This window comes from Sebastes fasciatus, chromosome 3 (assembly GCF_043250625.1).
Source record: "Sebastes fasciatus isolate fSebFas1 chromosome 3, fSebFas1.pri, whole genome shotgun sequence".
Taxonomy (NCBI): domain Eukaryota; kingdom Metazoa; phylum Chordata; class Actinopteri; order Perciformes; family Sebastidae; genus Sebastes; species Sebastes fasciatus.
The window spans coordinates 30,275,713-30,299,071 of NC_133797.1; the positions used below are offsets into that span (position 1 = coordinate 30,275,713).

General features: G+C 40.8%; 1 protein-coding gene across 1 annotated transcript in view; it reads right to left on the reverse strand.

The window, feature by feature from the left end:
• Nucleotides 1-16,088, reverse strand: part of zcchc7 (zinc finger, CCHC domain containing 7) — a 59,469-nt gene extending 43,381 nt beyond the window's left edge. The window contains exons 1-3 of the mRNA XM_074630150.1: nucleotides 15,943-16,088; nucleotides 10,221-10,831; nucleotides 8,815-9,019 (exon numbers count right to left, since the gene is read on the reverse strand). Of these exons, the coding sequence (XP_074486251.1) occupies nucleotides 8,815-9,019; nucleotides 10,221-10,739 (724 nt within the window). The 5' untranslated portion in view covers nucleotides 10,740-10,831; nucleotides 15,943-16,088. The remainder of the gene's footprint in view (nucleotides 1-8,814; nucleotides 9,020-10,220; nucleotides 10,832-15,942) is intronic.
• Between the last annotated feature and the right edge of the window lie 7,271 nt (nucleotides 16,089-23,359).

The following is a 23,359-nucleotide window of genomic DNA, read 5'->3' on the forward strand; positions in this document are numbered from 1 at the left end:
ACATTGGGTCTTCACAAAAAAGGATTGAAATTACGTGGAATACGAGTCAGAACTGAGATACCTTGCAGACTAAGTGGTCTAGGAACTTGGAGTATGGTAAAACGGCCACTACATAGCCATTGACACATGCACTACCTATCTGTGTTTTTCTAAAGATAAATTACCTTTTGCAGATGTGAGCCTTTTTCTTTTACAGTTCTTTCATCGATCAGAGAGGAAATTCTTGCATTTCATCTGTTAAGAGCTGGCATTTGCCTCCCATGTCGACTACTTAAGTCTTTAGCGTGTTCCAGCAAACACCTAAATCCTGGTATTTAAGGGCCTATTAACTGGCGAGCTGCGGGATCCTAATGGGACTCCTAATTAGTGCTTTATTGAAGGCAGGTGTGATGGAAAGGTCAAGCAGTTAAGCTTACATATGCTGTAAACACAGAGAGGGGACTAGCATTAATATATAGCAATGAAACTACACCTTGCTGTGGCTAAATGCTATAAAAGAGAAACAAAGAAGGATGAGGAAAGAAGGAAGATGGAGTGAGAGAGGAGGAAGAGGAGGGAAGGGCTCGATTGACTGAAATATGGTGAGTGCCAGCGAGGCCAGACCAGGCCCAGCTGGTCTCTGTCTGACGAGTGCCTTAATTAAGAGACATGGGGAGAAGCCTTGGAATGGCCACATACACACTGCCAGCAGCCTCTGGAGAGGAAGCTGCTAAACAGGCACACTTGTGTGTCTGTGTGGTGGTACACTGCCAAGAATCTCACACACAACACACACACACACACACACACAACACGGTCATCCTCTGGGACCTTGTGAAAAACATTGCCCGGCTATTATTAGGCAGCCCTTTGCATACCGGAGCAAGTGTACTAACCCTAAATGTGTGCGTTTGTGTGTTTGGGGTTCTCCCTCTTATCCTGTTGACTGTTAAACTGAACTTCTGCTCTGCTGGTGCTGCTGATGCCCACAGACGAATAGGGGGGAAAGAAGAACGAGGCGAGGAGGAGAGGGGGTGATTTTGTGGATCCATGACTGCCTTTGCTCCCCTACCTCCCCCGCCTTCCTCCTGTTCCTCATCCCAAAAACGTATTAATATTAATACATATCCCTCCGAACCCTTCCCCTCCTCCATCCCCCCCCAAAAAAAATATCACCACCCTAGGCTACCAGTTAATAAAGCCCTCTCGACGACCCCTCCCAGCCCAAAATACAAGGAAAGACAATAAGGGGAAAGTTCTCCGGCCAAATAAAAGAACAGAAATTAATACAGTCCCACGGGACCTCCCTCTGTCCCACTGTCCCCCCCCACAATAATTTGATTTCCTATTATGTGATTGCTTAATTATAATGATTATTATTGGTAATTGTAATTGACATTTTTTTTCCCTGTCCCTTCCCTCCCGTCCGTCTCTTTAGGTCTTCTTAAAAAAAGGACAAGACGGGTGATGAAAAAGCACAAGGGACTGAAAAAAGGTGGCGTAAATCAGGCCAAACTGAATGGCACTTCACAATATGACATTTAAAATACTGTTATAGTCCCACACCGCCTGAACGTACAATGCGGGATTAAGGTGTCGAGGCTTAGAAGTTTTATTTAATCATACATGAGTGTGTTTCAGCGTGTGTGTGTGTGTGTGTGTGTGTGTGTGTGTGTGTGTGTGTGTGTGTGTGTATTCGTCTAGATGTCTTATCCTGTAGCTTCAGGGCACAATGTCTGCTGCAGGTCTCCTTAGAAAAGACATTCTTGCTCTCAATGGGATATGCTGGTTAAATAAAGGTTAAAGAAGAAGACAGGGATTCCCTATGCTGCTACACCCCCCTTCATCCACGCACACACACACACACACACATTAAACTACAGTAGGGACCCTCTGGTCTCCAGTTTATTACCCCTTCCTTCAGGCTACAGTTACTGAAAACGGGAGGTTTTTACTATAAAAAACACACACATCACATTCATTCTGACACCTTCGGCAGTGAATTTGACGTTCAAAAATCACAAAAATCAAAAACCACAGTTCAACAGCTCCACATAAAAACCGTGCAGTGTTGAAAACTATTTCATTTTATGTCACATTCTTTCTCTATTCGGAACTAAAGACGGTGAAACTTCGTTCCAGTGGGCCAGGCCACGGTTATTGGGCTCACCTCAGGCGTGGTGAGGCTGACACCGGCTCACACACACACACACACACTTTTGTCTTTAGGTGCACACACCTTCACACTCCAACACACACAACATCACACCTTCACTTTCACTCTAAAATGTTCTCTCATTGCCACGACGCAAAATATTATCATCGCCGTCCATAATAAATATCTTTAATAAGAGTCTACAAGATTTATTTTCTTAAATCTAAATGTCATCCATCGAGAGAAAAGATCTGGGTTTCAAGACGCCCGGCCTGCAGTGTGTGTGTGTGTGTGTGTGTGTGTGTGTGTGTGTGTGTGTGTGTGTGTGTGTGTGTAAGTTTAGCCGAAATGTTTTCTACTAGATTATATTTAAATGCTGCCCCGTACTCACTCTGAAGAACAAACAGCCGCATTAATACAAATGAGCACCTGCAGGCACAACCGCAGATGTCTGTGGGAGTTTTTTCAGTCAAAGTTTCCAAGAAAAAAATAGAGAAATTTTCATAGATTATTTTGACAAAGACTACTTTCGTACAGGATGGCTTGTTTCTTCCAGATGCAGATAAAAGTGGTATAAATAAACGCTGCATATCAGCAATGAAGAAAGACATTCTGCAGCAGAAGAAGCACAGCTGGAATTAGACCATGTCTGCAGTAATTGATAGCAGGGATGATAATCTGTCATGCGAACGCAAATAGAGGTAGAAAAAGTTTACGATAAACAAGTCACCCATTAAAACATTATTAAAGTTAAATTTCTATAATTCTGATTTTGCTACATCACATTGTTTAATTTCACATATAAACCACATAGCTAAATCCAATATGAATTCAACGTACAGATTCATTTCAGAATCAATCCATCATAAAAAAAAACTGTGACTACTCAACTTAAAGCTTCAAACAAACCGATTCAAATGTGGCCGACGTGTCTCGAATCTGAAACGGCTCGCAAGATAAACAGCTGTTTCATTTATCTTGAAATACACAGCGTCGAAACCAGATTTGCAGTTTTCGTACGGAGCCACAGCAGGTCGAGTGTTATCTGAGAGGGGTTCGACTGTAAAGAAGAACTACACACACACGCGGATAGACTGACAGACAGACAGCGCTGGATGTCAGCGTGTGCAGACAGAGATCCAGCCGTGTTAGAGCCACTCTGAGATCTTAGCCTGGAGACAAACCGGCCCTGACCGACAGCAACACCGTGGCCGATCCTTTTCAAGGCCTGTCTCATCCACTTTAGCTTACCCACTCTCATCTCTCTCTCCCTCTGTCTGACGCTGAGCCCCGCCGTCCGTCCATCCGTACACACACATTTCTTTGGATGTGCTGCTTCACATTCTGATTTTATCCAAATTTCTACTGCCTCTTTTCTGCTGTTCTTCACTTGTGTAAACTCAATTTACCTTCATTTTATGGGAAAACACTGCGAAAACTAGAGGGCCTGGGTTTTAGGGTAAAGGAGGGATTAAACAATTGACATAATTGAATTGACAGAGGATCTGTTCAGCAATGACATGAACAAGAAAGGAACAATGAAAAGTGAAATGAGACAGAAAAAAAAGGTAATTTATTGAGACTTCCTTCGCGGTTGTGCAGACTTTTAGTGGAATAGTTCTTTAGGTGGGAGAAGGTGAGTTCAAGGGTAAACAGTACGAGAGCTATCTTGCACTAAATGCTATACACATCATTGTGAAAACAAATACTAAAAATGGCTAAGTAAAATCAACAAACGTGCATCTTTTCAAAAAGCAAATTATAACGTAGAGGCCAAAATGTAGAATTTATTTTGACAGACATAAGGAGTCGACGCCGGAGAACACTCAAAGGACACGACCGCTGACTGAAGGGATTTTTCATACAACAAAGAAACTGCCGTTTAATTTACCAGATTACAGTTGTCATTACATTTCAGTAGCCGCTGGCATCACATGATTGTTCAATCAGAAGCTTTTTTTAAAAATGAAAGCGTCAGGCTTTCAACTGCATTTCTGCGATTTATTTTGCATGCGCTAATATTAGGCCTACACAGTAGTCTCATCTAATTTGCATATCCTCTGTAAAAACTGGATAATACAAGTCAAACTATGGCACAGCGATTTCATGGTGTGTGTGTGTGTGTGTGTGTGTGTGTATGTGTGCCTGTTCAAACACACTGTGTGGTAGTGTGGGTGTGGCGTTACACCTCGTGTGGCACTGGGCAGCCAAGATAAGAGCTGATCCTATCCATGCCTCCCTTCTGCAGCGCCCGCCCGCCCGCCCACCCACACACCCACAACACACACACACAAACACACATACACACACAAAGCCACAACACACACTTATTGTGGTATCCAACATGCCATTGTAATCTCATTTTACAATCCCGATGCCCACAGCCGCAAAACACACACAGAAGCCAACTAAATCCATATTTCACTTGTACAGTACGCTGGCATATGAGTTAAGATGATACACACTTCGGGGTGCCGCGGTAGCTCGCCTGCTTAGCAGCGGCCCGGGTTTGAATCCGACCCACGGCCCTTAGCTGCATGTCATCCCATCTCTCCCACTTTCCTGTCCATCTTCGACTGTACTATCTAATAATGGCAAAAAGCCCAGAAAATAATCTTTAAAAAAAAAGAAAGCAGATACACACTTCAAAATGTATAAAGGCCAACTAAGGTGTCAGAGTGCAAGAAGCTGATTCAGGCCCGAAGCAGCATCACTCATTCACACACATATGAAGGTAGAGAGTGAAAACACTTGTACTACTGCTTTTAACACACACATTTGCGACGATAAAAACATTTGTGTTAGGCCTAGACAATCTGAACAGCATGACAAAACTGTAATGAACAACACAGCGGAGATAAAACTATGCTTGAGGAGAGGAGAGGAGAGGAGAGGAGAGGAGTGGAGAGAGAAGAGCTTACCTTCCTTCTCTGTGAGATAGAGAGAGTTAACCTTTGGCTACAAACACACAAACACACTCCTTTCTCTCTAATTCACCAAGATTTTCAGTGAAGCACACACACACACACACACACACACACACACACACACACACACACACACACACACACACACACACTGACACACACACACACACTCTGATGTGATCGGCCACCCCGATAGCGAGCAAGAGCTGACTCTCTAAGCCTCAAACAAAGTTTGGTGTGCACTGACCAAGACCGAGGGGACAAAAAAAGCGAAGGAGAGAACTGGGGGGAGCAACAGAGAAAGAGAAAAAAAAAAGTGTGACCACTGAGTGAAGTTTAACCACTTACGATTCAAGTTTAGCTTCAGCACACCCCGCCTACACCCCGGATTCATTCACGGGCATGTACCCGCACACCTCTCCGGGTGGGAGAGGCACTGAGCTGGATTTTGGGAAGCCCTGCTTTTTCTCTCTTGTTCCGTCTGGTTGCTGCTGCATGGCTGCCGGACAGGCAGACGGCCCTCGCTCATCCCCCTTTTCTCTACTATCTTTTCTCTTTTCCTTATCCAGTGTCCCTACAGATCCACCCACCAACAGCTGCCCCTGTACAGCCAGGTGACAGATAGCTACTCAGGCTGTGTGTGTGCATCGGGGTGTATGTGTGTCCGTGTATTTGATAAAAACCATACGTGGTGGAGTGAGAAAAGATTAGATTGTAAAAGTATGTGAACAAGTGACACCGTGTAGGAGAGAGACAGAACGAGAAAGAGAGAAAGAGGATGAAAGGATTCAATTTCTGTAGGGTGAAAGGGGGAGACTAAGTGTAGTGAATGTGATTTGATGGTGATGCTGAGATGGGGTTTAGGCGTACAAATACTATTAGTCACTGCTGTGCAAACCTGTTACTCACACACAAATGTGGAAAAAACAAGCAGGGCTCCCAGGCTACAGGAGTCAACGCACAACATGGCATATAAAAACAGAAATCAATCTTTATATTTATCAAACAGCCCTGGGTTATGAATCTAACAGATATTGGAGTCGAGAATTCAACCTAAAATTGGCCCTCTCTCTCGTAAAATAAAGGGCATGTGAGACTAATTCCCAGAAGAAGAAAATAAGCATAATTTAACCAGAAAACAGGACAAGAGGAGGAATAATCAAAACGGTATCCCAGTTCCATATAAACATACTCTTTGTATACAGTATGTACTATATACTTATTTTCATAGTGTACTGTTTTTGCAGTTAGTGCACATTAAATCAATATACTTTACTATTTTGCAACGAGAGGATCAAACTGTGAATTTGGCACAACACTAGGGCACAAAATTATTTTCATAGATTAATCTGACAATAATTTTCTCGGTCAAACGATTTTTTTTTATTTGTCTATAAAATTGTAAAAGATGTCTTCAGTTTCCCAGAGCTCAAGATGATCTTGTTTTGTTCGATCAACAGCCCAAAACCAGAAGATAATCAGATTACAATGATATAAACAGAGAAAAGCAGCAAATCCTCACATTTAAGGAGCTGGAACCAGAAAATGCTTTTGGCATTTCTGCTTGAAAAGCAAATCAAAACATTGTTTGACTATCAAAATAGTTGCCGATTCATTTTTTGTCGATCAACTAAAAACTCCACATCCAATTATACTTCATAAACAGAGAGAAAAATGTCAAAGATTTAATAGTACTTATTTATTATTTCCAGAGATCTTCCTGTTGTCTCACCACAATTCGCACTTTGTTTTAATGTTTTGTAGCTCTGCCCTTCATTTCCCTTGTGCAATGCATTGTGGGAAAATAGTCTCAACATCAACAGCAAACTCCAAAAACATTTAGTATGTGTACTGCTTTTTAGTATACTAAAAGACCAAGGTTACCAGGATTTCCTCAAGGAAATTGTTTAGCAGGTGTGGTAGCCAGCCAGATCTTTACCACCATATCATCAACTTGATCATCTGAAATAGCACCTCTACTCTTTTGGTTAACAGTTAATGTTTTATTTCATAAAGGTGTATTATTTTCAGTGAAGTTGGCCCACTTCTGCTATAAAGCACTGAAAGAGACCCAAGCTGGCGTGTGCTATACTTTTCTTACTGTTAACAGATCACATGAAAACACCAAAATCATTAATGTGGTAGCTTGCCTCTCAATGCTGTCTGACCTTCCTACCCTGTCTGTGACTCTCAGCCCAACCTTTGTTCCTACTGAAGATGTAAATCATAAAAAATGGCTCTCTAATATCCTGAAACAAGCTGGGCGCTGTAGTTCCTCAAACAGGAGTAAATAGTGCATTTGTTGGGGACTATTTTCAGCTTTGGCTTAACACACATTTGATGCACAAGTGAGTGTTTACAGCAGCAGGAATGACGGAAATAAATAAACTGCATGATCATTCTAATGAATTAAGATGTCACCCAGTGCAACCGTGTGGCTCACTGACAGTGTTTTTAATAGTTTTTGGACAACAATGGAGCTCTACGGCACAGAGGAATGAGCTATATTAGGCAATACTTGTTAGGACCAATTCATTGTTGGTCTTTTCATGGGATTAATGACAATAAGAAAAACATATTTTGCCACTTTTCCAGTCTGAACACACACTACATACTCGACCCCTGCTAAGAATTACTGTGTAGAATCGAATTATCTCGCAGCTCAAGACTATTGAGGCTCGTCCCTCAAATTTCTTTGCCTTCTATTCCCTGTTTTTTTTTTTTTTTTGGGCTAAACCCTCCCCCATTCCTCCCACTTTAAGACCCCTTCCACACCACACCCATGACCCCCCATGTGCAGACATGAGGTCAAGCTCCAAAGATCACAGAGAGACGCCAGACGAGCGAGAGAGAGAGAGAAAGGGAGAGAAAGAGAGACAGAGACCTAAAATCCTCCTTTCCTCCCAAAACCAGGCCAAAACCTCGAGCCTTCCCACCAGCTCCAGACCCCCTCCTTTAGCCCAGTTGTGTGTCGAGGAGGCAGTGAGCACTCTTGCAGAAACATCAGCCCAGGGAAATTCAAATGAGGAAGAAAACGGTGAGAGAGACACAGAAAGAGGGAGAGAGAGCACAATAGTGAGAAAATAGGATAAAAGAATGAGATGGGAGAGAGTTAGTTAGGAGGGTGAAGGAGGTGGGGGTTGCGGGAGAGGAGCTTGAGAGGTTGCTGAGGCTGCAGGTTAAGATAATGTGTAGATCTGAAGAGATTTGCAGGGGGAACATTTTTATTCATTTTTTGATTACTCCCATCTCTCCCGACCTCCCCTCCCGAGTTGTTGTCTCTCCCGTTTGTTTGTTTTTGGCATTAGCGTTATGACTGTTGGTATGCGCATGTATGTACACATGCATGCTGATTAGAACTGGAATATTTTATAAACACAAATATTCACACCCGCGCAAGCCTCCGCGCACATATCAATACATAATGCACACAAACATACTTAAAGATTCATCAGAGGAGCGAGCGACTGGGCAGACAGTGCCGGGAATGCTAAGAGCTTACAAATTCATAAAACATGCAGACACAGATGCTGCATATGTACATACAAACATGCACACCGAGTGTTCACAGTGTAGCCCACCGCTGTGCCCGCTCCTTATCAATGTGCTGCAGGTGGGGCTAAGTGTTCTGAATGAGCTGGACCGAACAACATGACTCGCTGCTTCCATTCTCCACACATTCAAATGAACAAAAACATATCACAAAAGTCGGAACAATGCATGAGACACTCATAAACGTAAACAAAGACGCACCTTCGCTGCCGTCAGACCCTCCCTCCAGGTTGAGTGAGATGCTGTGGTCTCCATCCTGATTCCCTCGACCCAGGATCATCCAGTTCTCCAGACCCTCCGAATCAGAAGAACCAGACGAGTCAGACTTTGATTCGGACTCTTCTGAATCAGACTCTGAGTTGCTGGACACCACAGTCACCGGCACACTGAGACTCTTCTGGGTTCCCTGGATGACCAAACAACAACCATATTGTAGACTAATTAAAAGTAGAATTAAAAGTGAAAGAAAAATCAAGAAAACACTGCAAGTCTCTTCTTTCTGTGTTCTGTGTGAACATGTTCGGCCTTTGTTAAACATTATAACTTTATTCCTTGTTTGCCAGCACTTAAAAATTCAGCAAGAGTTAAACTTTTGGGGCGATGCTCCGCCGCAGCAGCAAGTCATTTACTAGCGTTGCTACATGCTTCACTGAGTGCTGCAGCTCAACAGCGATCAATCAGCGAGCTGAAACTGGCCACTGGACAGTAGCTCGACAAAATAGCAACCAGTACTGTGAATTTGGTAAAGGAAACACAAAACGGCTCAAGTGGGAAACATTAGGGTCAAAAAACACAATCGAACCCTCTAAACAAAGATTTATCCTCAAAGACCATATACTGTATATCTGACTTAGCACTTATAATATGGAAGATAAGCTGCTTTACATCGACTAAAACTGTTGTTCAAGATGATTAAATCTATGGATATAGTGATGTATTGTCAATGCGCAGTATTTGCAACCCTCACAAGACCAACTCTGTAAATCATACAACCATCTTGAGTTGTCAGTTGACCTGAGCGTCAAGAAATCATCTCTACCACCCATCCCATATGATGTGAAAGCAGCATTGGTTGTCAAGAACAAACAGCAGGACTGTCAAGCTTTGGATGTCTCCACAGGTTGAAGCAGTGTGCACGGAGCTGTAGTAAGAATGGTATCTGAAGAGTTTGGAGGTTGGTGTCTTCTTTTTAGCCTTTCCAATCCCAAAAGCACGAGGGCAAAAGTGTAATGAATTAAAGTGGTAATAGAGCTTTAACTTATTATGAAGTAAATGTTGATTGCACAATGTAATGGCTATCGAATAATGACACCATCAGCGTTTAGACTGGTTCCCTAAATAGTCTGCCTCTTGGAGGCGATCTCCTGGGAAAAGGAAGGCTCGACTTACGGCACAAAGGAAGAAGATCGCGTCTGAGTTGCGCCTATACTTATGAAGTTAGTAAAATAATTACACAGAGGCTCTGTAGTCGGAACCAAGACGGCCAACTCTTAATTGCCTCTGGCCGCTGGCGGTAGCCATGTCGCCACTTTAATGTAAACTCCATATGTGCCGTGAGTGGATAGAGAGCTCGACAGGAGTAACAACAGTAACTAACGTGGGCTTACCTGTTGGGCCGGGGTGGAAGTCTGCTGCCGGTCTAAGCTTCGTCCCTTTAAGGCGCAGACCCCTTCTTCATCATCGGCAGTGTCATCCTCAGAGATGGAGATGACATCAGGGCCGGAGTCAATCACGATGACCTCTTCAAAATATGATGACACCGACTTCTGACCTACAGGGTTACTGTTCCCCTTCTTCTGCTTATCAAGTTGCTCTCCCTTCTTCTTCTTCTCCTCCTTCTTCTTCAGGTACTGCAGTAACTTGCTCAAATCAGGTGATGGAGGCCTACTTTCTTCGTCAGAATCTACAGTTTTCTCAGGTGCCTCAAGCTGCTGGCTGTCACGGCCCTCCGCCTTCTCTCCTCTGTCCTCCGGCTCCTCCATCTCCCCGGCATTAGAGGAGTAGTGGAGCTGGCTGTAGAGGTGGAACTCCAGCTCGCTGTTGGCCTCTGACCCCTCAGAGTCCCCTTCATCCTCTTGATAGAGATCATCCTCCAATTCCTCACGATCCTGGTACGCACAGTACATCACCCCACAACACACTCACATGCACACACACATGCACGCACCTTACCAACACTCACACCTGGGGAGATGCTGAGCTCAGCGGCTGAAGCGAACTGCAGGGATGAAAACACACAACACCAAGCTGAGTTATTATAGGCATCGCGAGGCATCACAATCGACCCTTCGCTACTCGTTACCCGGAGAGGTTGGAAGGAGATATGCGTTTCTAAAACTATGGAGCCAACATTAGCAGAATACATTAGCACATCATTAACTAGCATTAGCACTATGTTAAGCAAGCTACTGAAGGTATACTGAATGTATACACATGCTGCTTTTTCTTTGTAATGACTGTAACACTGCCCGGCTTTACAGGAACAGTGTTGTTCCTTCATTTCATTATCTTCTGTCTTGATCACCAGGTGATGAGATGGTTCACTTTTACACTGTGATCTGTAGACTTTAGCTTCTATATTTATCTTTCTAACCCGTTTTCGCTGCTTAATCAGTTTAACATCCTGATATGTCCTCCAAATGTATAGTGTAGATCCTTCTGTCTGCTTCTCTCTGAAATTCCTTTTTTGTTTTTCCAAATATTAGATCATATTTATTCAGAGTGCATTTAGTGACAGGGTTGGTTCTGTGGTAGCTCTGACAGCTTGACGGAGTAGCAGCGGGGGGCGGGACTTAGCGAAAGGTCAACTGCATTCCAAAGTAACACATATAAATAATAATATATGTGCAATGTGTACTAATATTGTCATACTGTATTAAGGTTGCACTTCGAGAAACAAATAACTTTTTTGAATATCACGCCAGTTTACTTTTATTCATGCAAACTTAATATTATTGTCAAGCCAACCATTTCTCAAAGTATAAAACATTTAAGGCTGCAACAAATGATTATTTTCATTATCATTCAAATACCAGTGTTGACTTTAATCTTTCCTTTTTAAAATCTGTGTTCCCTCAAATTTCTATACGCCACTCTCTTAATGTATTTAACATCGATATGTCACATCTGGCTAATGGCCAATCCACCAATTCAGGATATCCAACTGGTACATTATTACCAGGATTCTTTGTTAATTATAGAGATGTTCTGTTGCCATTTCTTGGTAACACTTCATTTTACAGGTCTGCAAATTTCATGGTAGTTATGTGATAATTAGCAAGTAACCTTTTTGAAATTTCTTTGGAATTACTGCTAAATTATCCCAATATTTACCTCAAAATGTATCAAAAATGACTTTATTATAAACATTATTTAATAATTATATTCTAAAATAGCATATAATGGTTAAAATAGGGCCCTTAGGCTTGAGAAGCGGCTGTGCGCTGCTCTTCATCGGAGGTGGAAAACCAAAACTAATAGAAGACACTTCTGATCAGGCAGAAATCTCACTATTGTGTGACTTATTGGCTACACAAATATAACCTGGTAGCTAATGTAATGATTCAGAGAATTTTTTAAGAAATTTAAAATAAGTTATTTGCTCATTATCATCTATTTATCAGAAGACACTTTGTATTCTTTTCCTAGAAATTTATTAAATAAATTACCATCTATTGGGAAATAATTATTAAATAATGTTTATAATAAAGTAATTTTTGATAAACTTTGAGGTAAATATTTGGGGGTAATTTGGCAGTAATTCCAAAGAAATTTCAAATAGGTTACTTGCTAATTATCACCTAATTACCATGAAATTTGCGGACCTGTAAAATTAAGTGTTACCCCATTCTTTCCTTTTTGATACCAATATGTGAAGTTGCGGTATCGGCCAATACTACTGACCAATGACCATGTATGGATAGTGGACAGTAGTTGCCATGATACATCCAGGGCGACAGCACAGTGAAGGCTACTGTTTCGGAGCGCCGAAGAAGAATCGATTTCCGGTTAAACAAGTTGATTTTTTTCTGGGTTAATTATGGTATCAGATCGGTGCATAGACAATACCCGATCCCGAATTTTGGGCAGTATCTAATACTGGTATCAGAATAATTAGTTAATTATTTCTTCTCTAAACTATCCACCTCATGCAAATACAGTTATATCAACTATTATCTACAGCACTGAGGAATAAGTGAACACAGGCCAGCATCAATCACAGTATGAGCACAGACTTTGGTCTTGTTCCGAAATCCATCGGGGCTTGTTAACAAAGCTGAGAGAACGCATGGGTCAGCTGCACTCTGATTTATTTTTACTATTTTATCAGAGCTTTGGTGCTGAGAAACAGCTTGGATCCAGGTTTATCACCTGTTAAGTCAACAACAAACACTTTAACAAGACATAATCTTGGGCCGACATTTAATGATTATGTTAAAAAACTGTGAAATGATCTTCTTACTACACTCTTTACAACACATACTGTGCTAATTTTCCCAATTTCTCTCTAACTCTTTCTCTCTCTCACACATACACACATACACACACACACACACACACACAGACACACACAGACACACACAGACACACAGGACAGAGAAGGGGCACCGGCCCATTGCTCTGTCCAGTCCTGCGTGTCTGTGCCATGATGGCTGGAGATGATTGGCTCCCAGACCGCACACACCGCAGAAACGCCACGCTACACGGTCACAAGCTGGCCGCCGGGGATTAAAGGGACAGAAAGAAGAGCCTTACCGGCTGGTGAGGGAGAGCGACAGTTTTGAAGTTTTAGCAGTGCACAGAGACCTGGAGCCGACAAATGACCGACTGTGTTCTACAGTACAGTGGTGGACTGTAAAGCTCCAGCACAGTCGTGATCCCTAAGCACAGGTGTGTTCAATTAATCTGCCTAATTAAAGCTCTGCACAGGACTGTATCGGTATATACGGACCGTACTTGAATGACATCCTGACTCTCATGTTAGCTTTGTTGCATCTGTTAAGGTGCATTTTGACATGTCAGAGTAGGAAAATACCAGGTTTAAATCTTAAAAATAATGATGGTTGAATTGCATCTAGCTGCTTCTGTTTCAGGGTCCTGGTATTGTGCATCCTGGCTCGCTGTCACGTGTTACTAGGACAGTTGAATATTGGTGCCTTCAAACGGGATCGTGTTTACCGTGTTCAAGAGAATAGTCCATATGAACGCCCCCCCCTCAGTGGAAAGTTTCTGAAAGCTCCGAATTGTGACGTATTTGTTTGACATTGTCGGAAATGGCGGAGTACCATGGAAGTTGATTTTTTGGTACATAATAAGTGAGTATATTGCAATTTTAGTAGTATATAGTAATTCTTCGAAATTGTATAATATGTCTGAGGAAAATGTTTGATATTCCCAACGACCTCACCTTTTTCCTCTGTCACTATGCCTTTGCATTTACTGAGAGCCATTGTTAATGTTATTAGTAATACATGTGCTTTTCCTACTAAAACATACGATCACATTAGCCTTCCATTCAATACAATTGACTCGCACTCTGCTCAGAAAAAGGATGTGATGCCACGATTCTGACGTGGATGAATATCATAATTGTACAAACTGTAAACAGTCTGAGAGAGAGAGAGCAATGCCACAGTTTGTAGTCTAGTAATGGATGTTGTACTAATTACTTCTACATTTCAAAACATCAAGCACCAATCTATTGGCCAACCGAGCATATTGTCTTGGTCAACTCTGACTGGAGACACATGCTTGTGTGTCAGGTGAATGGGATTTGGAGCGAATATTTATAGGATGGAAATGTAACGTGACTGTATCTTAAAGTAAAACAAGCCTATTGGCACATTGAGTTTGGTGACCAAATTTACATTTAACAAATGTAAACATGTTCTAGTAGAAACACAAAATACAAGTATGATCCTGAAAATAAGCATGATATGGGACCTTTAAGTCAACTCAAAAGCATTTTACTTGACTTATTCTTCTTCCACAACTATTTTGACTTGTTTGTTTGTGTGTGTACAGTGTGTCGTTTATGTCAGAATCAAATCAAATCATTCCTGTTGTTTAGTCAGAGTGTTAATGATGTTTTTAGGAGGATATAATGGGAAAAATAAGTTGATAAATTCACTGATGTGAAGGCGTTGGTTCCTGTGGTGTTTGGTTGTTGAGGGAAACACACAGTGTAGAGTGACAGATGACATAATATGGGACCTTTAAGTAAACTCAAAAGCATTTTACTTGACTTATACTTCTTCCACAACTGTTATATAAATATTTTGACTTGTTTGTTTGTGTGTGTACAGTGTGTCTTTATGTCAGAATAAAATCAAATCATCACTGTTGTTTAGTCAGAGCGTTAATGATGATTTTAGGAAGATATAATGGGAAAAATAAGTTGATAAATTCACTGATGTGAAGGTGTTTGGTTGGTTGTTGAGGGAAACACACAGTGTACAGTGACAGGATGACATCCTGAGCACACAGTCCACAACTAACTACACTACAATCACAAGCAAAACAGCAGAAATCTTAGTTTAATAAGCAACACAAAATACAAGTATGAACCCTGAAAATGAGCATAACATGGGACCTTTAAGTCAACTCAAAAGCATTTCACTTGACTTATACTTCTTCCACAACTGTTATATAAACATTTTTCACTTCTGTTTTGTGTTTACAGTGTCGTTTATGTCAGAATCAAATCAAATCATCACTGTTGTTTAGTCAACAGCTTAGTTTAGTTTAGTCTGTTGTTTAGTCAGTGAGTTAATGATGATTTTAGGAGGACTAATGGGAGAAATAAGTTGATAAATCCACTGATGTGAAGGTGTTGTTGATGTTAACACACAGTGTAGAGTGACAGGATGACATCCTAAGCACACAACCCTCGACTAAACTACACTACAATGACAAGCAAAACAGCAGAAATCTCAGTTTAATAAGCAGGTATTCAGTCTAACTGCAGCTAGTTTGTGGTAGCCCTGAATGCTAACCAGCTATCAGGTGGACTGAGGCACAAAGTTAGCTCAATAAGAAGCTACTATCTGACAAACTAACATTTAACTGGCCCCAAAACACAGAGTCACCCGAATATGTCACGAATAAGTGATTGTTTTCTAGCTACATCTCCATGTGAGACAGTTAGCATGTGTCTCTCCTGTCTGTCCACGTGTTTATGAGCAGCAGAGCAGCCGGTCGGATGTAAACAATGAAGCATTTCATTCACAAAAACACATCAAAGAAGACAAACACAGAGATATAAAGTCTCCCTACTCAAAGCCAACACTGTACGTGTTTCATGTTTAATTTAAGAAACCATGAGCTCACCTTTATCCAACAAAACAGAGAGGTTATAAGAGAGTCGGAGCTGCTCTTCCAGAGAGCCAGAGGGAGACAGACAAACCACTTCCGGGTTCGTCAGAGGAAAATATGTTGGTCGACCGTAACGTTTCACTGCGTTCCTGCTGAGGAGGTCATTGAGTGTTATTAAAGGTCCCATATTATAAGAGTGAGATTTTCATGTTTTTTTATTATTATAAAGCAGGCTTAAGTCCTATATAAATACTGTAAAAGTACCAAATCACTCAATCCACAGGGAAATACACACAGCCCGTATTCAGAAACTCTGCATTTGAAACAAGCTGTCAGAATTTCTGCCCGTTCGTGATGTCACGAATATACAATATTTAGACCCTTGACATAATTTTAAACGTACACATTCTATATGTGTCCCAGTTTATTCCTGGTTGCAGTGTATGTGAATGTCATCAGCTGACAGGAAGTACACATGGACCCAAGCTGTTGCCTAGCAACACAATTATGTTGCAATTCCGTCGCAATTCTGTCAAAATGCGCTAAAACGGAGCGTTTCAGACGAAGGGTAAATACAGGTATATTCAGGCCGACAGTATGAGGAAAATAATGTGTTTTTTTTACATTACAGTGTATAAACATGTTCTAGTAGAAATACAAAATACAAGTATGAACCTGAAAATGAGCATAATATGGGACCTTTAAGATAAGATAAGATATTCCTTTATTAGTCCCGCAGTGGGGAAATTTGCAGTGTACAGCAGCAAAGGGGATAGTGCAAAAAACAAGATACATCAGCTAACACAGTAAAAAAAAAAAGAGCTAAACAAAGTGTTACAAAATATTAACCATTTAAATAGAAGGAGGTATAAAAATAGGAGCAGTATATACAGTATTGACAATAAACAGACTATTAACAAAATTGCACAGGTGGAAATTGATATTGCACAGTGAGAATGAATGAATGAATGAATGAATGAAATTCCATCTGAAAATATCAGGTTGTTGTCAGTTTTTTGGTGTGTAAGTGGTCTACTGGGAGCAGTGCTGGTTGTGGAGTCTGACAGCTGCAGGAAGGAAGGACCTGCGATATTGAGGGGATAATTGATATATTTGACCGATAGTGGCAACCACAGAGCTTCAGTAATAAATGTAAAGATTTGATTGAGTTTAAATTGCTGGGCTGGAGGGATTTTGTATGTTTCCAAGCACCAACGCTTGAAAATCATTCAGGATTTAGAAAAAGTGCATGAGTCAAAGGACCCCCTGAAATCCACAAACATTATCCCATTCCCAGCACGGACAAATTTGATCAGACACCAGAACAGTTTGCATATTTTTATTTAATAAATTGGGATTTTCCAGTTTTCTTTTTCTTGGGCTAAATATAGACAAACTGATATTTTCTTCTTCTTTTTCTTGTTATTCTAGTTATATTAGTCTGTTGTTTCTGCCAATCTAGGCTGAGACTGAGTGGAATGAAAAGCTAATAAAAAGTAGAAAAAAGTTAAACAAAAAAACTTTGAGGACCATAAAAACATATAATGTATTACTGTCAGTTATATAGAAGGTGGGCTCCACTTCACGGCACTCAAATCCCCAAACTTCAAATAACGTATTATATTCCTACATGGAGTTACAGTGTTTCTATGCACTACATGTACATCTGGTTTGGGTTTTTACCCCCTATCAAGATTGTGATGCTATAATCCTATATATCCTGATATCATTAAAAAGAGCTTATCATTTTGCTGTGATGTGGAGTTATTCTAAAATTATAATTACCAAACAGTTTCATTGCAAGAGTATTTTGCCCATCATGATCCCATAAAATGACCAAAATCTGAGGAGATAAGAAATTAATTTGGGTCTTAAGACCAGAGGATGTGGAGGTCACGATCCCTCATGGCATCATCAGATAATTTGATTTTCTATACAATTTTATTAAGATCTCCCTATTTGTCATTGTTGTTTTCTTAATGTTTTGTTTGTTGGCTTGTTAGATGAATACATTTTCCTTAATCTCTAGGCTCACCTCTTATGAATCATCATATGAAACCATTGGTTTAGGTCTAACAAAACAAAACATACAGTAGTCATGCCAGAACTGAACATGACAGATCTGGTGTGTCCTGGTTGCCAAGGGGTTGGGGATGCTGATGTGAAGTGGTCGTAGCATCTCTGCTTCAAGTCCAGCTGAGGTTTTCTAGACTCATTTCCTGTCAGCTCTCTTACTACCACTTGCAAAAACAGGGGATCTGAATAACAGTGCTGGTTAAACTCTTCTGTTATGCAAAATATTATCAGCTTATGGTGGCTTGTATTATATGTGCTCAGAGACTACATTATTGCAGAACATGTACTCTGATTATAAAAAGCAATAATTCAAGTTGATGTGTAAATGTAAACTGGGTCGCTTTACTTCAAAGGCATCATATCTCATTCTGCAGACAAAAGATCCAGCAGGGCCTTACACTGTTCTTCACTACATAGACTATTGTCAGTCTGATGGATGTTGGGCCTTTTCACCGTCCTCAATAAGGCACAAATATTGGCTATGAAATGTCAGAATATGGGCATGTGCACACTTGGCGTGTGCATGCATGTATGAGTGACTAGTATGGACCTTCAGGCCTGTGCTATTATAACATGTTGATGGGAATGTAAATCTATATGTAAATGTAATTCAACAGACTGGCTATCGCCATCAGTCATATTTATAACACGTAGAATACAGCAGAATTATGCCATCCCGGCTCCCGTGAAGACTGTGTAACATTAACATCCACCTTTTCTCTCCCTTCCATATCATGAGAATAATTGTGAACTCTGTATATCCAACTATAGGCATCGCCATCATAATAATAGTGAGCGAATGGCGTTACGATAGGGAATCAGAGGGTGAATGCCATCTGATCCCAGAGGTTTCTCCATGCGTGTCAACACAGGAAAGGCCATCACAGAGTTGGATTGTTTCCTTCCAAAGGTTAGACTGCACCTCATGTCTCAACACTATCATCTCTTTTAGCCCATGTATACATCTAACACACACACTCACACACACACATACACACACTTAATATCCTGCATCTGTTTTGTTTTTGGGAAGTGCATATGGGGGCCTCCTCTGCTCCCCATATCTCGCTAAATTGGATGCAGGTCCGGGATGCCTCACTGCCTCGGTGAAATTGTGATGTGGCTGCCTGATTTTGGGCTCCATGCATTTGACGGCATTTACTATTATTATTTTAAAAAAGGTAGAGGAGACTGACTGAATGGAGGCACCTGGTTCAGCGGTTCATCTCTGAGAGTCCAGACCACTGGCGTGTTGAAGATGGATGGAGGGTCCTGGACAGGGATTTAAAGTCCCCTTGATTTCCAATCACACATTCCTGAGGGATGGTTCTGCCTGATGAATGATCTTTATTGAGGAGAAGGAGTTAAAAGAAGCATGTCATTGCTCTCATTTGATGGCGTTTGTATGTGCCAATGGTGGCTCCTGCTTTCATTTGGCGCCAGACGCCGCGATGGAGTGGTTTATCAAAACAGGATTCTCGTCAGCTGCTCTGGTGTATTGGCAATATTCTGCAACTGATGGTCATTTGTGTACAAATGTCCTTGTCTGAAGAGTAAAAATGCCCCAACCGCGTCCTCAACACTGTTATTGTTTCGATTTAGTCCGTTTGATGAAACACACAAGAGGATTTTAGAGAAACTGTACTAAAATTCAGAAAAACAGGTTTTCTTTGACAAATTCTGAGGTGCATCTTCAGAAATTAGAAAATATGTCTAGTTAGTACAGTTGCTAGGAAATAAATACAACTGAAACAATAAGCCTATTGATCTATTAGTTGAGCAACAGAAAATGAATGTGAATATTTTCTTGTTTTCTTTGTCTTTTATGATAGTAAACTACATATTTTGGGGCTTTTGGACTGTTGGTCAGATAAAACAAGACATTTTAAAGATCTTATTGATAACATTTTTATGTAGACAAATTTAAAGAAATATATATACATCCACAGAGCCTTTAGAAAGGTGCTAAAAAATATATTATAATTGTGAATTAATCATTTAAAAAAATTTGGCGGGTCTAAAATGAATGTTTTGTTTATCTCTGTGGAAGATATCTGACGTTTGGTTCCCACTTCTAACAAGAACTGTGAGCCAATAGTAAAACGACGTTGGTATCACGTGGTATCTCTCGGTCGTCAGTTAGTGTGGAAAAAACAGATAAATGGCTGAGCTTGACGATAAGTGCCTGGCAACGACTTGTTGTGAAGTAAATGCAATGGAACTGTGAATGTGACATCTAGAAGCTGAATGTTATCAATGTTATCAATAGCACCTTTAAGACACGCAGGTTTTGGGAACATGTGATGTGCATTTTTAATATTATTCTTTTGCTATTTACTGAACCTCTATAGACCAAACAATTGGTTAATTGAGAAAATAGTCAGTAGATTTATTAAAAATGAAAATAAAAGTTAGTTGCAGCCCTAAAAATAATTTGTACGTTGGCTGACAGTCTTGTGTAGCATCTGCTCAGCTGCAGACTCCAACCGTAACTGGTTGCATCAGCTTGTTTCAGTTCTGTAGAAAAAAAACCCCTGCTTCCTCTTCTGCTTGTGTTGGTGCAGGCGTCCTTGTTACTGTACGTATGTAAATACAACCAGCCAGCTTGTATCAAAGCAGCCAGGCAGGAGGAATTCCCTCTAAAAAAAAAAAAAAAAAAAAAAGACTCGCCCTGGATCAGCGCTTCTGAACAAAAAATGGCTCCCATGCATCACCCATATGGGGCCCTCTGTGCTGGAGTCATTCACACACACACACACACACACACACACACACACACACACACACACACACACACGCATACACACACCGGATGTACAAAACCTAAAGCCCCAACACTAGTGTTTTTCTTTCACTCCATCACACAGACTCCTGTTGTGTCACTGCAGTGAGAGTTTGATAATTTCAATCACATTAACATTGGTGTTGCATTAATTAATAGATATCACAGCATCAAATACGGGATAAGAAACTGATGGTGTATTAGAGCGAGATTCAGTAGATTCTGGAGTTAATATGCCAAGTAGAGCATGTAGTAATCAGTGGCGAAGCTTGCATGCAGGAAGAAACAAATGATGAAACACAGCCGGAGGGGAATGATGACTCGTCACAGCGGCAAAGCTCGGAATTCTGTGTCATGTAGCAGAATACATATTTGGTTTCTAAGTCAGTTTCATATTTTTACATTTTAGTGGGCTCTCTCTCTTACGTTTTTTTCAGACATGCATATGTAACACTGCTTGGCCCCTACAGTCGACACCAGCTTCTACACCGACAGCTTTGACACGATGGAAAAGCAGTAAGCAGATTCACATGCTGCTGTTGATGTACTTTTGGAAGTTTTGAAAGTATTAGATAAAATACAGTACAGAGCTGACAGGAAATTCCATTGCAAACATATATGGTCAGTGTCTCAGACCAGTGGTGTAACACAAATTTATGTTTTTTTTCCCGGACATTTCTTGAATTTAGCTTTTTTTTTTCTATTGTGACATACTGAATAATTCATCATCCAGTCCATGTATATCCACTCAGTATTTATTTCTTTGCACCATTTATATTGTTTTCCACATACAGAACATTTGACTTGTATATAGATGTTTTATTTTATTTCTTATTTGATTGCTGGTCATTGGCTTTTTTTTTATATAGATATTTATATAATATTTATACATACACCTATTTTTGTCACTTGTGTACATAACAGTCCTGTCTATTCTTTACCTTTATTTTGTCCTTGTCCCTAGCTGTTATTTCTATTTCTGTGTAACTACATTGAGAGAGATGCATACAACTGGAGTAAAATTCCCTGTATGTATGTACTTGGCAAATAAATCTGATTCTGAATTCAGACCTTTAAAGATGCTTCACATAAGCAGTGGGGGATATAGATAAAATGTTCAACCATGGAATATGTAGTTTTATATCACAATATTGATGCATATCGCGATATAGCGAGAAAAAAAACCCAATTTAGAGACAGTTAGAATAATCAGTTATGTCTGGTTATTCTGTCTAATCCACCAAATGAAACACCTGACAAATCAAAGTACTAAATATAATAACTAATATTTCCATTAAATAGTCCTGTTTATTGATTTGCAAAACCACCCATAGTGGCTTGACAGTTTTTGTCTGACGGTTTACATATAATATATCTTCATATTGCCCAACCCATATACTTCAAACTAAACACTTTGAGAGGGAAAAAAAATCAAATTTTTCTTGAACTGCTCTTCACTCGTGTTCATATTGAGGCCATATCCACCTGTGATGAGGGGCCACAAGTAGACGGTGCCTCATTTTAAGGGGTCACATGCCAAAACAGTTGGGAACCATCGTCTTAGAGCCCGAGGAGACCAGGACGCCCCGGGGTTAGTGGACTTCATGGTCATGGTGTAGATTTTAGACTGGTGCTTAAACTCTCTTGTTGTTTGGCCCCCGCTGGGAGGGTCTGACCGTCACACTTTTTCAAATTAAATGAATTGCAAGTACAGGTGAAATCCCCCGCTACACACCCACACACACTCCGAGAAACACTTTCTGTGAAGCTCTGTGATCAACAGTCTGTCAGTGCTTTCAGCAGGAAAAGACTAGAACAAGAGAACAAGCCTGACAACACCTTTTCAGACCGGACCAAGTGACTTGTGTCTATGGGGATTAAATTTGTGAACAGAAGCTCTACACACACACTCACAAAGTTCCACATACACACTCCACGTCGCCACACGATGCCACAACACCTCTCTCTCTCTCTCAGCTGCGAGTATAAAACCACATTGACAGGAGCCTTGTCCTCTCTTGTCGAATCGTCACGCTGAAATGTTTACCTTTACATACAAATGGCCTGGTGTCATGTTGTGTCACATAATGTTTCATGGACAAATAATGTGTCCCATTTCTCAATCCGCCCTGCAGCCCTTAAGCCCCCTTCTAGCCTCTATAGTCACAGCAACACCCCGGCGCCATGGCTGCAAGAAAAATGGACCGTTGTGTGTCACCACGGTGAAGTGCCACTCTGAATGAAATCCCAGGGATATAGAGGTGAGCTCAATCAGCACTGCGGCTCTGAGTGTTTTGGGGAAAGCGACGGCAAACACATGAGCACCGGAGGCAAGTTGTTATCAAAGTGTTTTAGTGTAGGCTTCTCTGTCTTAGTGTACAGAAATGTGAGATAAAGTTGGATCACAAGTGGTGATATGGTAGCCTATTGTTTAAGAATGAAGGATTTGCTTCAAGTATAAGAACATTAAAACATTGAGTTGGACCTGCGTGGTTTCAAAACAAGCAAACAAACAATAAATCATTTATAGCACAGAATGTGAAGTAGCAAACACAAGAACCACAAAACAGAATT